Genomic DNA, 13769 nt, shown 5'->3' with positions numbered 1-13769 from the left:
AGTCCACGTCTATCCAAGGTGTTTCTGACGATAGGCTTCCAACAGGTCTTTGATAGTCCACGTCTATCCAAGGTGTTTCTGACGATAGGCTTCCAACAGGTCTTTGATAGTCCACGTCTATCCAAGGTGTTTCTGACGATAGGCTTCCAACAGGTCTTTGATAGTCCACGTCTATCCAAGGTGTTTCTGACGATAGGCTTCCAACAGAGCTACCATGTTTGGATGACAAAGCTTCTTTTTCTTTGAAAATTCATTTCATTCTTAGGGACCAAAATGTACAATAAATTGCTGTGTATCACAATCTCGGTGGGGTCTTGAGTGCCTCAAGCGTAAATGCATGGTTTTGAATTCCTTTTTCCCCTAGCAATTATTGCATTTCAAATCACACGATTCAGACTCACAGTGTGTCACACCATGTCATCTTTCAATTCAATTATGTGTCTAACTTGAGAACACTGAAGTGTTCTGTGAGAGACCAGTTGAAAAATATCAAAATTAAATATCAGTTGCAAGGTAATAAGAGACAGAATGTTTCTTTAGGGACAAATAATGAAATGACAAATGCCTTGGAATGAGACTATTCATAAGACAATTTTCCCCAGAGCAGCATCTCAGTCATTACCTAAACAAAACATCTGGAAAACCTCTGAATGATCCATTGAAACTCACAACCCTGTGCGTAAGGCCTTCCCGATATATGCAAATTACGGAGGAAAAATAATAAAAAGTAAACAGAGAGAGAGAGAGAGGGAGAGTGTGTGTGTTTAATTGCATCTTGCCTGTAATAACAATGCTTCTAGTGAGTTAGTTTAATATTCAGCCTTAGCTACATACTGTGGCGCACACTTCTGTTGCTCCACGTTCCTCAGAGGCACGCACACATGAAAAGAGGAGTAAATGCAGTGTGAGAGAGACTGTGGATGGGTTTAACATCCGTTAGCTAGCTAGCGCACATCCATCCCATCCTTTCCCTGCCTGCCCTTACCCAGAGCTCACAACCCAGGAAGGCTGGCTCCTCACACAGACGCTCCCTCCCAGTTGTGCTGCCCTTGGGGGTGGAGTAAATGACTTGTCATGCGTGGAGGCAGTAGGAAGCCTGTAACAAATCTAACTGACAGCCCCCGAAATGCAGATCCCAAAGCTGACAGAGAGAAAACAGCAACTTAAGGAACTTTCTACGGGATCTTAATCTGTGCTGACGTCACTCCCCGTCCCGGGGAACTAGCGAGGTTTCAACAGCTGACACAGGACAGCCCCGTTCCTGGATGTCACAATCTTCCCCTAATTGATGTACTTAGAGAGGAGGGACTGTCAAAGTGTCATAGGACATTCTCATCAACTGGTGTAGCAATAGCTTGAACCCAAGCACTTTGCAAACTTTTGGAATCGCATCTCCAAAGCTGCCAGTATTTCGCCATCTTTACCCGTCATTTTATTCTTATTTTAGCATGATGAAAAAAAAAGAGAATTCTACGGGGATCTTACTATATGTCAGGGGCAATAACATGTCACTATGTGAGTGATTCTTTTGAAGATCAGAATTACTACATAGAAAACAAGCTGCCAATACATTGCAACAGTCACAGAAATATGGAAGGATACGTCATGATTCCCTTGGTCTGTAACATGGCAGATCAAAGGGTATTACTGTTTAATCACCATGAAAAGAGAGAATCCTTGGGTGTCAGGAAAGTGAGCATATCAATGTTCAACACACCCTATTAAGACTTGACACCAGTACTTTATCCTATCCTCCTGGATAGAGGGAAAACATCCATCTGCTATCAGGACTGTGGCTTTAATAAATAGTGCACAAGACAGACAGACAGACAGACAAACATCCATCTGCTATCAGGACTGTGGCTTTAATAAATAGTGCACAAGACAGACAGACAGACAGACAAACATCCATCTGCTATCAGGACTGTGGCTTTAATAAATAGTGCACAAGACAGACAGACAGACAGACAAACATCCATCTGCTATCAGGACTGTGGCTTTAATAAATAGTGCACAAGACAGACAGACAGACAGACAAACATCCATCTGCTATCAGGACTGTGGCTTTAATAAATAGTGCACAAGACAGACAGACAGACAGACAAACATCCATCTGCTATCAGGACTGTGGCTTTAATAAATAGTGCACAAGACAGACAGACAGACAGACAAACATCCATCTGCTATCAGGACTGTGGCTTTAATAAATAGTGCACAAGACAGACAGACAGACAGACAAACATCCATCTGCTATCAGGACTGTGGCTTTAATAAATAGTGCACAAGACAGACAGACAGACAGACAAACATCCATCTGCTATCAGGACTGTGGCTTTAATAAATAGTGCACAAGACAGACAGACAGACAGACAGACAAACATCCATCTGCTATCAGGACTGTGGCTTTAATAAATAGTGCACAAGACAGACAGACAGACAGACAAACATCCATCTGCTATCAGGACTGTGGCTTTAATAAATAGTGCACAAGACAGACAGACAGACAGACAGACAAACATCCATCTGCTATCAGGACTGTGGCTTTAATAAATAGTGCACAAGACAGACAGACAGACAGACAAACATCCATCTGCTATCAGGACTGTGGCTTTAATAAATAGTGCACAAGACAGACAGACAGACAGACAAACATTCATCTGCTATCAGGACTGTGGCTTTAATAAATAGTGCACCAGACAGACAGACAGACAGACAAACATCCATCTGCTATCAGGACTGTGGCTTTAATAAATAGTGCACCAGACAGACAGACAGACAAACATCCATCTGCTATCAGGACTGTGGCTTTAATAAATAGTGCACCAGACAGACAGACAGACAGACAAACATCCATCTGCTATCAGGACTGTGGCTTTAATAAATAGTGCACCAGACAGACAGACAGACAAACATCCATCTGCTATCAGGACTGTGGCTTTAATAAATAGTGCACCAGACAGACAGACAGACAGACAGACAGACAGACAGACAGACAGACAGACAGACAGACAGACAGACAGACAAACATCCATCTGCTATCAGGACTGTGGCTTTAATAAATAGTGCAACAGACAGACAGACAGACAGACAGACAGACAGACAGACAGACAGACAGACAGACAGACAGACAGACAGACAGACAGACAGACAGACAGACAGACAGACAGACGACCTTACCTTCCTGTCCGGATGTGAGAGAAGCTTATGGAATTTCTTTTTTATTCCTTTTAGTCAATTTGGCTAATGCAAAAATCATGTATGTCTGTCTCTAAATATTTAATCTTAACAGCAGTGAGATTGAAATACAACGTTGGCGGAACACTACTCCTCCCCTCCTGAAAGGTTCAAGAGCTGAGAGAGCTAGGCAGCGGTTCTGCAATGCCAGAGAGAGAAAGAGAGAGGGAGTGAGGGAAAGAGAAGTTCGCTTTTAAAATATGCTCTTGCTGCCATGAACTCTCTCAGCTGCTGGCATCAGAGGTAGCACAAAACCACAGCCTGTATTTAAAAAGTAAACAGTCTTTTTTTTCCCTTTAGGGGAGCCGGAGCGGTTGTTCCATGCCGTTACATTCTCAAACACTAGGAAATCATGAGAGAACTGTTGCTGCCCTGTGCATGATGAAAGCTAACTGACACAGAGCTCGGAATCGTATTTTTATAAGCTTGTCCCAGTAAAAAGCACATGGCTCTTCAAGTAACACTAGAACAGAGAATTTAAATGACACTAATTACACTTGAAAGTATTTAGCTTTCAACCTTTTCTTTCAGGCCTCCAGGTGTTTTGGAAAAACACGACAAGTGCTATGTCCCAAGGAATTGTGTTTTATGTAATTTAGAATACATAAGAACATGTATACTCATTTTTCTAATGCCTTGTGTTTTCACTATTTGAAATGTTTTAGTTTAGATGAACACCGAATGAAATTAAATTCTTTCTCAAAACAAGACACAAGCAAGTCGGCTAATTTGGGAAACTTTTCAATTTACCACAGAGAAGTCCTCGGCAGAGCAGTTCTGTCCACTGAAGTTGCAGCTCTTCAGCATCTCATCCAGCTGATGTCCCGTCCGGTTGAAGATGTCCTGCATGTCGGGCGCAGGATAGTCCAAATCAGTGGGCTTGTGGCCATCCCGGTTTTTTGGAGGTAAACCTGTGAGGTTAGCCAGGTGGTAGATGTCGGCATCGGTGAGAGCAGAGAAACGAAAACGGTTGATGTTGCAGATGGTCACAGCAGGAAAGATCATCTCAGGGCTTGCTTCCTCATTCAAAGCCGTGACGTGAGGGTGCTCCAGGTAAGAGATGGCACACTTTGCTGCCTGGTACAAAAAGAGTGCCAGAGAAGCCAAAAGGGCAAGTGCCCAGAGAGTCTGCCGAATGCCCAGGCGCCCCGAGACAAAGATGTGGTTAATCCCGTGGAGAGAGCTGGAATTGGCGAAGCCAACCAGGTCCTTAGCTGGAGGTGTGCAGCTCTCCTCAATCAGGCTCTCCTTGTTCCCATCCTGTTTGCCTTTCTGCTTCTCATCCTCCTCTGCAAATTTGATTTTGCAAACAAATTCGATCGGCATGTGGGCAGCCAGGTCTGCGTTTGGGGTTGTTTTGATGACAGCTATCAGCCCTGATCCACTTGTCCTGTCTTCCCTGGCCGTTGATCTCAGAGCAGATTATAACTACACAAAGAAGGAAAAAAAGGCACGAGAGAGTTGCTGTTGCTGCTGCTTCTGCTGTTAGTGCTGCTGCTACTGACTGCCACTGCTCATAGTGACTAGTGCTGCTGTGTAGCTGCTGCTCGGGATGCTTGTCTCAGTACTTGATCAGCTGGCAGAGTCTTGCTTATCAGCAGTAATACTGCTGTCAGAAAACACCCTTTCAGACCCATAGATGAAAATGCAGCGCTTTGAGTCGAGCTAAGAGGCATGGGGCTACTTAATGATTCATGAGAAGGCAGCATTGTGATTATTTCCTCTTCACTGGCGCGAGCCGCAACTTCCCCCGTCGTACGTCCCTGATCTTCCCATAGCCTGCTCCTGCTTTATCCACTTGTTTGTAACGCTGTTTTACTCCTTGACCGTAATAACTTGGTGTCAAAGGTTGTTCTACCAAACATCCGGTGCTTGATGTGAATTTCAGTGGGTCACTGGTTTTTAATGCCACCCCCCCCCCCCCCCTTGGGTCCCCAGAGAATGCCTAATTTGAAAAATAATGAGGAATGAGATAAGTAGAAACGAGCAGCAGGTAACTCCTAGCAATCAATCTTCTCTTTGGAACCAAAAAAAAGTGAAAGACTATCGATCTGGCTGAAGCATCTGTCAGAGATTAAGTAAGGCAGTACAACGGTCCTTTCTTATCAGGAATTAATGGTAGCGTCACAGGCTCCAGCACGAATTTGAATTAGTGGATGCCTTCTTATCTGGGACCAAGATGACGCTGGAGATGTTGAAATAAAGTATCGATCTACCCCCCCATGCTGTTAATAGCCCTTTTCCAGATTGCCAAACTAAATTATGTAAATAGGGGGCACAAAATTGGGCTCCCTAATGCATGTTATTCCCCTTTAAATGGGATTACTCATGCTGGTCACATCACACGGCTGGAACCTTTAAAGAAAAGGCATATTTAAAAGGTGAATTGAACCGCTTTAAACACATGTGCCAAGTCCCCTCAAGTAGAGACGGTGACAGCGTAGAGAAACAGGATTATTACAGATTGAACAAGGAACTATGGGGACAAGCTTTTTAAAAGACATTTTTGCTCACCCTCCACTGTCTTAGTTACTCACTACATAGACTGGGGGAGTAAGTAATTCTGTGAAATAGCAGGAAAGTTGTTTTTGGCAGTGTAACCAATTAGCATGAAATCTTGTTAAATTATAGAAATAATGAATGATCACGGATTGAGATATTGATTGCAAAGACAACAATATATCCTTAGTTTGTGCAAGCCAAGGAAATTCCTATGCACAGTGAGAACTGACAAGGTGCCCCCAAGTCACTATTGAAGCCCTAACCTTGACTTCTCACTGTATATTTCTCCTTTGATCATTGTCATGGTAGTCACTCCTACAAGCGGTTTTACTTTGTCAAACAAAGGACCCTTGATCGTAATTCCTTATAGATACATTGAGATATCTAAGGAACATGGTTTAACCTTGCTTCTGGCAGTGAGGTCTGCTGGACATGAAGTCTTTTATATAGAGATACCCTGAGAATGGGGTTATTTACTGCAGCCACACGGAGGACAGGGCTGATCATCATCCTGGGGGAGGGGTACAGCCCTCAATCCGGCCTACAAAAAAATATAGGAGACACATTATGGCAAATGGAATAATTTCACATATTGGAGATCATTATATTTGCCTTCAACCAAGACATGTAAAAAAATATATATCGCAGGGTAAAGTGAAAATCTTATGCTCTGAGCTCCAACAGTGCAGGTAAAAAAAAAGATCTGTAATTTAAAAATATATATACATATTTAACCTTTATTTAACTGGGCAAGTCAGTTAAGAACAAATTCTTATTTACAATGATGGCCTGTATGAATGAGACAATAAAAACAATAATATATGCACATTTACAACTGTAGCAATGATAAATGTGGGGTAAGGGTAAGTGGGGGTGAGGGCAGGGTAAGTGTCCGCTGGGGAATGTCCAATGTTTTTTTTTTATCACATTATTGAAATATTTTGAGAGCTTTCACTTAAAATGTCAAGAAGGAGGAATGGGTACATCCAACAGTACTGTAGCTCTAGTAGTTGTAGCTCTAGGTTGTTATAGGAACCAGTGAAAAGGAAAAAATATATACCTACGGAGCTGTGAGGGGAACGGCACCTCCGTACCTTCAGGCTCTGATCAGGCCCTACACCCAAACAAGGGCACTGCGTTCATCCACCTCTGGCCTGCTCGCCTCCCTACCTCTGAGGAAGTACAGTTCCCGCTCAGCCCAGTCAAAACTGTTCGCTGCTCTGGCACCCCAATGGTGGAACAAACTCCCTCACGACGCCAGGTCAGCGGAGTCAATCACCACCTTCCGGAGACACCTGAAACCCCACCTCTTTAAGGAATACCTAGGATAGGATAAAGTAATCCTTCTAACCCCCCCCCCCTTAAAAGAGTTAGATGCACTATTGTAAAGTGGTTGTTCCACTGGATATCATAAGGTGAATGCACCAATTTGTAAGTCGCTCTGGATAAGAGCGTCTGCTAAATGACTTAAATGTAAATGTAAATGTAAATGTAAATGAAAACCATGCTACTGATAACCTGTAAAAGGAACCAACTGCCACTCCCAGCAGCCTGGTAATTCCCTGCCATGTGTCGTACCTCAGTGAGGGATCTTTGTGCTTTTTGTCAGATCCTTCTTTATGTTGAGATGCAAACACTACGATCCTTTCAGCATCCATTGTTCATGCACAAATCACATATGGAATACAGAGTATTTTCTGATTGGTGTATTTGTAACACATACAAACATCACAACAATCCAAAGAAATGGTATTGTGACGATAGTAATGAATAATGTGGAAACTGCTTGGAGTAACCCTGGATTGTAAACTGTCATGGTCAAAACATATTGATACAACAGTAGCTGAGATGGGGAGAAGTCTGTCCATAATAAAGCGCTGCTCTGCATTTTTAACAACACTATCAACAAGGCAGGTCCTACAGGCACCTGGACTACTGTTCAGTCGTGTGGTCAGGTGCCACAAAGAGGGACTTGGGAAAATTGCAGTTGGCTCAGAACAGGGCAGCACAGCTGGCCCTTAAAAGTACACAGATAGCTAACATTAGTGACATGCATGTCAATCTCTCATGGCTCAAAGTGGAAGAGAAATTTACTTCTTCATTACTTGTTTTTGTAAGAGGTGTTGACAAGCTAACGGTATCGAGCTGTCTGTTTAAAATACTAGCACACAGCTCGGACACCCATGCAAACCCCACAAGACATGCCACCAGAGGTCTCTTCACAGTCCCCAAGTCCAGAATAGACTATGGGAGGCGCACAGTACTACATAGAGCCATGACTACAAGGAACTCTATTCCACATCAGGTAACTGACACAAGCAGTAGAATCAGATGTAAAAAGCAGGTAAAAATACACCTTATGGAACAGCGGGGACTGTGAAGCAACACAAACATAAGCACAGACACACATGATAACATACGCACTATGCACACGCGTACACATGGATTTTGCACTGTAGATATTTGGTAGTGGAGTATGGGCCTGAGGGCAAACACTTAGTGTGTTGTGAATTCTGTAATGAATGTATTGTAATGTTTTTTAAATTGTACAACTGCCTTAATTTTGCCGGACACCAGGAAGAGTATCTGGTGCCTTGGCAGCAGCTAATGGGGATCCATAATAAATACAAATAGGATTCAATAGACCTCCAATGAATTGTATCGGTGAGCCCTACCGACTATGGTAAATAGCATATCACAGGGTGTCCAATCAAAACATATTTTGACCAATGGGTAAAATAATATGTTAATTGTGTAGATACTCCTCTAAGAAAACCAATGAGCCAAACCTCATGTCTCTCCCATAATATGTTTTACCCTTGTAGGAAGGCCAAGATTACTGTGACTAAATCAATAACATTAGTAAAAACAAATCATCTGGAAAATAGCATTGCGTCAGCTAGGCTGGATTCTGTGCGAGAACTAAGGCAAACTGACAGGCTCACCATTGAACTTGTCATCTTCTTGAATCCGGAGGACATGAAAGAATATAGAGGTAAGATAGATATCGATTTTTGAGATATTGATGACGTGTATTTTCATATTTTAGTATACACTTTTCATATTAATGCAAAATTCATGTTATTTTTAGAAGATTTCTCCGAAAAACAAGTGTATGTGAAATGTCACTGATCATTCCGCACACAATTTTTTTTCAAAGTCTTTTACATTTCATTGAATTTGTGTCATGTTAATTTAGTTTTTTGCGACCCCAGAAACCACTTTGCAGAAGACCACCACAAAAATCTTCAAAAGTCGCGGCAAGAAGCGGCACCGCTCTGTCAACAGAGCTCTGCGCTTATTATCGCCGGTATTAGGTTACGAAATCCAACATTTTTTTATATAATGTTAATGATACATTAGAGAAAGACCCCACTGAACAATTCAGAACATAAAGAATCATATTTGTATTGGTAAAATGTATTTTATAATGTAAGGAAGTTAAATTTTATCACCAAACCTGCCCAGAGTGGATGGACACCCTACATATTACATTTAATAGCCTTTCAAATGTCACTTCACTGGCTTAAGGCTATTCAACACTTTTTGAGCACACTATACACTAATTTTAATCAAAAGTCAGAATTGACTTTACCTTTGGTAAACCTTTAGGAACAGTAGGCCTAATTATTCCATTTCAGTTACTCAAATAACGCAGTGCAATGTGCAATTGTTTCGAAAATCATATTAAAGGATATGGTGAAGATGCTTGCTATCAGACCAAATATCACATAATTACCAACAATTTGTCCATTCAAAACGATTGTGATGGAAGGCATGACCTGATACTGTATGCAACAACCAAAATCAACAGAAATTAAGTAGAACTGGAGAATTCTCTTCACGCTTCAGTTTTGTGCTACATACAGTGGGGAGAACAAGTATTTGATACACTGCCGATTTTGCAGGTTTTCCTACTTACAAAGCATGTAGAGGTCTGTAATTTTTATCATAGGTACACTTCAACTGTGAGAGACGAAATCTAAAACAAAAATCCAGAAAATCACATTGTATGATTTTTAAGTAATTAATTTGCATTTTATTACATGACATAAGTATTTGATCACCTACCAACCAGTAAGAATTCCGGCTCTCACAGACCTATTAGTTTTTCTTTAAGAAGCCCTCCTGTTCTCCACTCATTACCTGTATTAACTGCACCTGTTTGAACTCGTTACCTGTATAAAAGACACCTGTCCACACACTTAATCAAACAGACTCCAACCTCTCCACAATGGCCAAGACCAGAGAGCTGTGTAAGGACATCAGGGATAAAATTGTAGACCTGCACAAGGCTGGGATGGGCTACAGGACAATAGGCAAGCAGCTTGGTGAGAAGGCAACAACTGTTGGCGCAATTATTAGAAAATGGAAGAAGTTCAAGATGACGGTCAATCACCCTCGGTCTGGAGCTCCATGCAAGATCTCACCTCGTGGGGCATCAATGATCATGAGGAAGGTGAGGGATCAGCCCAGAACTACACAGCAGGACCTGGTCAATGACCTGAAGAGAGCTGGGACCACAGTCTCAAAGAAAACCATTAGTAACACACTACGCCATCATGGATTAAAATCCTGCAGCGCATGCAAGGTCCCCCTGCTCAAGCCAGCGCATGTCCAGGCCCGTCTGAAGTTTGCCAATGACCATCTGGATGATCCAGAGGAGGAATATGAGAAGGTCGTGTGGTCTGATGAGACAAAAATAGAGCTTTTTGGTCTAAACTCCACTCGCCGTGTTTGGAGGAAGAAGGATGATGAGTACAACCCCAAGAACCCATCCCAACTGTGAAGCATGGAGGTGGAAACATCATTCTTTGGGGATGCTTTTCTGCAAAGGGGTCAGGACGAATGCACCGTATTGAGGGGAGGATGGATGGGGCCATGTATCGCAAGATCTTGGCCAACAACCTCCTTCCCTCAGTAAGAGCATTGAAGATGGGTCGTGGCTGGGTCTTCCAGCATGACAACGAAACGAAACACACAGCCAGGGCAACTAAGGAGTGGCTCCGTAAGAAGCATCTCAAGGTCCTGGAGTGGTCTAGCCAGTCTCCAGACCTGAACCCAATAGAAAATCTTTGGAGGGAGCTGAAAGTCCGTATTGCCCAGCGACAGCCCCGAAACCTGAAGGATCTGGGGAAGGTCTGTATGGAGGAGTGGGCCAAAATCCCTGCTGCAGTGTGTGCAAACATGGTCAAGAACTACAGGAAACGTATGAGCTCTGTAATTGCAAACAAAGGTTTCTGTACCAAATATTAAGTTCTGCTTTTCTGATGTATCAAATACTTATGTCATGCAATAAAATGCAAATTAATTATTTAAAAATCACACAATGTGATTTTCTGGATTTTTGTTTTAGATTCCGTCTCTCACAGTTGAAGTGTACCTATGATAAAAAATACAGACCTCTACATGCTTTGTAAGTAGGAAAACCTGCAAAATCGGCAGTGTATCAAATACTTGTTCTCCCCACTGTAATACATCCAGGATGTTGCACTTCGGTTTTGCAGTTCATTATATTTTTTATTTATCTTGGAGGAAAATACATTTTCTTCAATCTCTGTTGAATAAACGTTTCCTGGGGGTAAACGTTTTCCACACAGGCATTTCTATTCATTCCCAAGAGTGCAACTATGAGATATGGAGTTTGAGATTCTGCCAGACCCTAGCCTAGCCTAACCCTGCTACACAAGCAAATGAACTGAGACTTTGAGGCTATGTAATTGTTGTTAGAGGTTTTCATTTTGACAGTTGTTAAAAGATGCTCCTTGAATGCAGGTGAGGTGACTGCTACCTCAGCAGTAACACAGGCGGGTATCTGCACCAAACAGACAATCCAACTGCCTGGAACAGGCCAGGGAAATGTCAGATTTGCATAACAGCTACGAAATATTGTATTTCTTGTTACCTGGTTTCTCCTCTGAGAATGGGGGACTGTGGGAAATGGGAGGATTAACTGATTTACAATGTTTTTTAAAATATACTGAACAACAATATAAACGCAACATGTAACAATTTCCAAAATGTTACCGAGTTACAGTTCATATAAGGAAATCAGTCATTTTAAATACCGTCATTAGGCCCTAATCTATGTATTTCACATGACTGGGCAAGGGTGCAACCATGGGTGGGCCTGGGAGGGCACCCCTGCACACCCACTGGGGAGCAAGGCCCAGCCAATCAGAATTAGTTTTTCCCCACAAAAGGGCTTTATTACAGACAGAAATGCTCCTCAGCACCCCCACCACTCCCCCTCAGACGATCCCGCAGGTGAAGAAGTGGGATGTGGAGGTCCTGGACTGGCTACACGTGGTATGCTTTTGTGAGGTCGGTTGGACGTGCTGACAAATTCTCTTAAACGATGGTAGAGAAATGAACATTAAATTCTCTGGCAACAGCTCTGGTGTACATTCCTGCAGTCAGAATGCCAAAAGCACGCTCCTTCAAAAGTTGAGACATCTGTGGCATTGTGTTGTTTGACAAAACTGCACATTTTAAAGTGGCCTTTTATTGTCCCCAGCGCAAGTTGCACCTGTGTAATGATCATGCTGTTTAATTGGCTTCTTGATATGCCACCTGTCAGGTGGATAGATTATCTTGGCAAAGGAGAAATGCCCCCTATGAGGCATGTTTGAGCAAATTTGAGAGAAATAAGCATTTTGTGCTTATGGAACATTTCTGGGATTTTTATTTCAGCTCATGAAACATGGAACCAACACTTTACATGTTGTGTTAATATTTTTGTTCAGTATAAAAACATTACTATATATACTGATTGTTTCAAGCAAACGTACCAAAACTTTTGCTGATGTTGTCTAAATAAAGTCAAATGTAATTTAGGCTACTTTTATTCCAGTAAAACACAATTTTCCCCATGTAACAGAGATCCCAGTTTGTAAAAACTCAAGTGTAAAATTCAGGGAGAATCACTGAGAACTGTCACAAAGTAGTTTTAGACAATACCCTTCAATAACATTTTCAATCAAATGTATTTATAAAGCCCTTTTTACATCAGCAGATGTCACAAAGTGCTTATACAGAAACCCAGCTTAAAACCCCAAACAGCAAGCAGTCGAAAACAACAGGTCCGGGACAAGGTAGCACGTCCGGTGAACAGGTAAGGGTTCCATAGCCGCAGGCAGAACAGTTATGGCCAAAACCACTACTCAATGAGCAATTTTAACACTGGCGAACATTGGCGATTGTTAGCAATGCTATACCTACTTTATGATAAACGAGACATTTTCTTTTTGAGGGATGGCTTAAAGACATTTACTTTGGAGATTACATGGCAGGGAATTTATTAACTTATTGCCTTGAGAACATAACTGAGACCAACCTACCTTACTGTTAACTCCAGAAATTGAATTTCTGCTTTACATCCCCCCTGTTTATGCGGAGATTGGATCAGTCACTTAATTCTGCTACCATGGTTTAATACTACATGAAAGGAAAGTCCAAAGTGCCAGGGCCTAATGAGAGCTCTCATTATTAAGGTTAGACTATCTACTGAAGGACCATGTGGATGGACCATATCTAATTTCGCTGTACGTATGAATGTAATCCATTGCCCCGGGGGAAACAGGAAGTGTAGCCAGTGCAGTGGACTGAGGAGTTGACATGCTTTGCAAACATGAGCAGAAAGCTCAAGGTTCACAGATTTTTGTTACAGCTCTGAGGATCATTTATATTAAGGAACACATGCAGTGCACTGCTTAATTAAAAAATGCAATGTCTTACCCATGTATATCTTCAATGTTTCAGTATGAGAATAATATTGGGAGAAGTCACGGAAAGTGCTCATCCCTTGACCTCCCTAGTAGTGCTCTACATATGTGAGAACGTTAAGGAGCACAGTACATTACCTTCAGTGTATTGCTGCCAGTGGTGGAAAAAGTACCCAATTGTCATACTTGAGTAAAAGTCAAGATACCTTAACAGAAAATGACTCAAGTAAAAGTGAGTCACCCAGTAAAATACTACTTGAGTAAAAGTCTAAAAGTATTTGTTTTTAAATATACTTAAGTATCAAAAGT

At 42.0% G+C, this 13769-nt stretch overlaps 1 protein-coding gene across 3 annotated transcripts in view; it reads right to left on the bottom strand.

Annotated features, from left to right (window-relative positions):
- LOC139538406 (acid-sensing ion channel 4-A-like) overlaps positions 1 to 5116 on the bottom strand; it is a 175368-nt gene extending 170252 nt beyond the window's left edge. For 2 of the 3 annotated variants that reach the window (XM_071340397.1, XM_071340396.1), the window contains exon 1: positions 3985 to 5116. In XM_071340397.1, the coding sequence (XP_071196498.1) occupies positions 3985 to 4560 (576 nt within the window). In that variant the 5' untranslated portion in view covers positions 4561 to 5116. The remainder of the gene's footprint in view (positions 1 to 3984) is intronic. The other variant, XM_071340398.1, reaches the window with a different exon arrangement.
- Between the last annotated feature and the right edge of the window lie 8653 nt (positions 5117 to 13769).

Source organism: Salvelinus alpinus, chromosome 14 (assembly GCF_045679555.1).
Source record: "Salvelinus alpinus chromosome 14, SLU_Salpinus.1, whole genome shotgun sequence".
Taxonomy (NCBI): Eukaryota; Metazoa; Chordata; class Actinopteri; order Salmoniformes; family Salmonidae; genus Salvelinus; species Salvelinus alpinus.
This window is presented reverse-complemented; position numbering and strand designations above follow the sequence as displayed.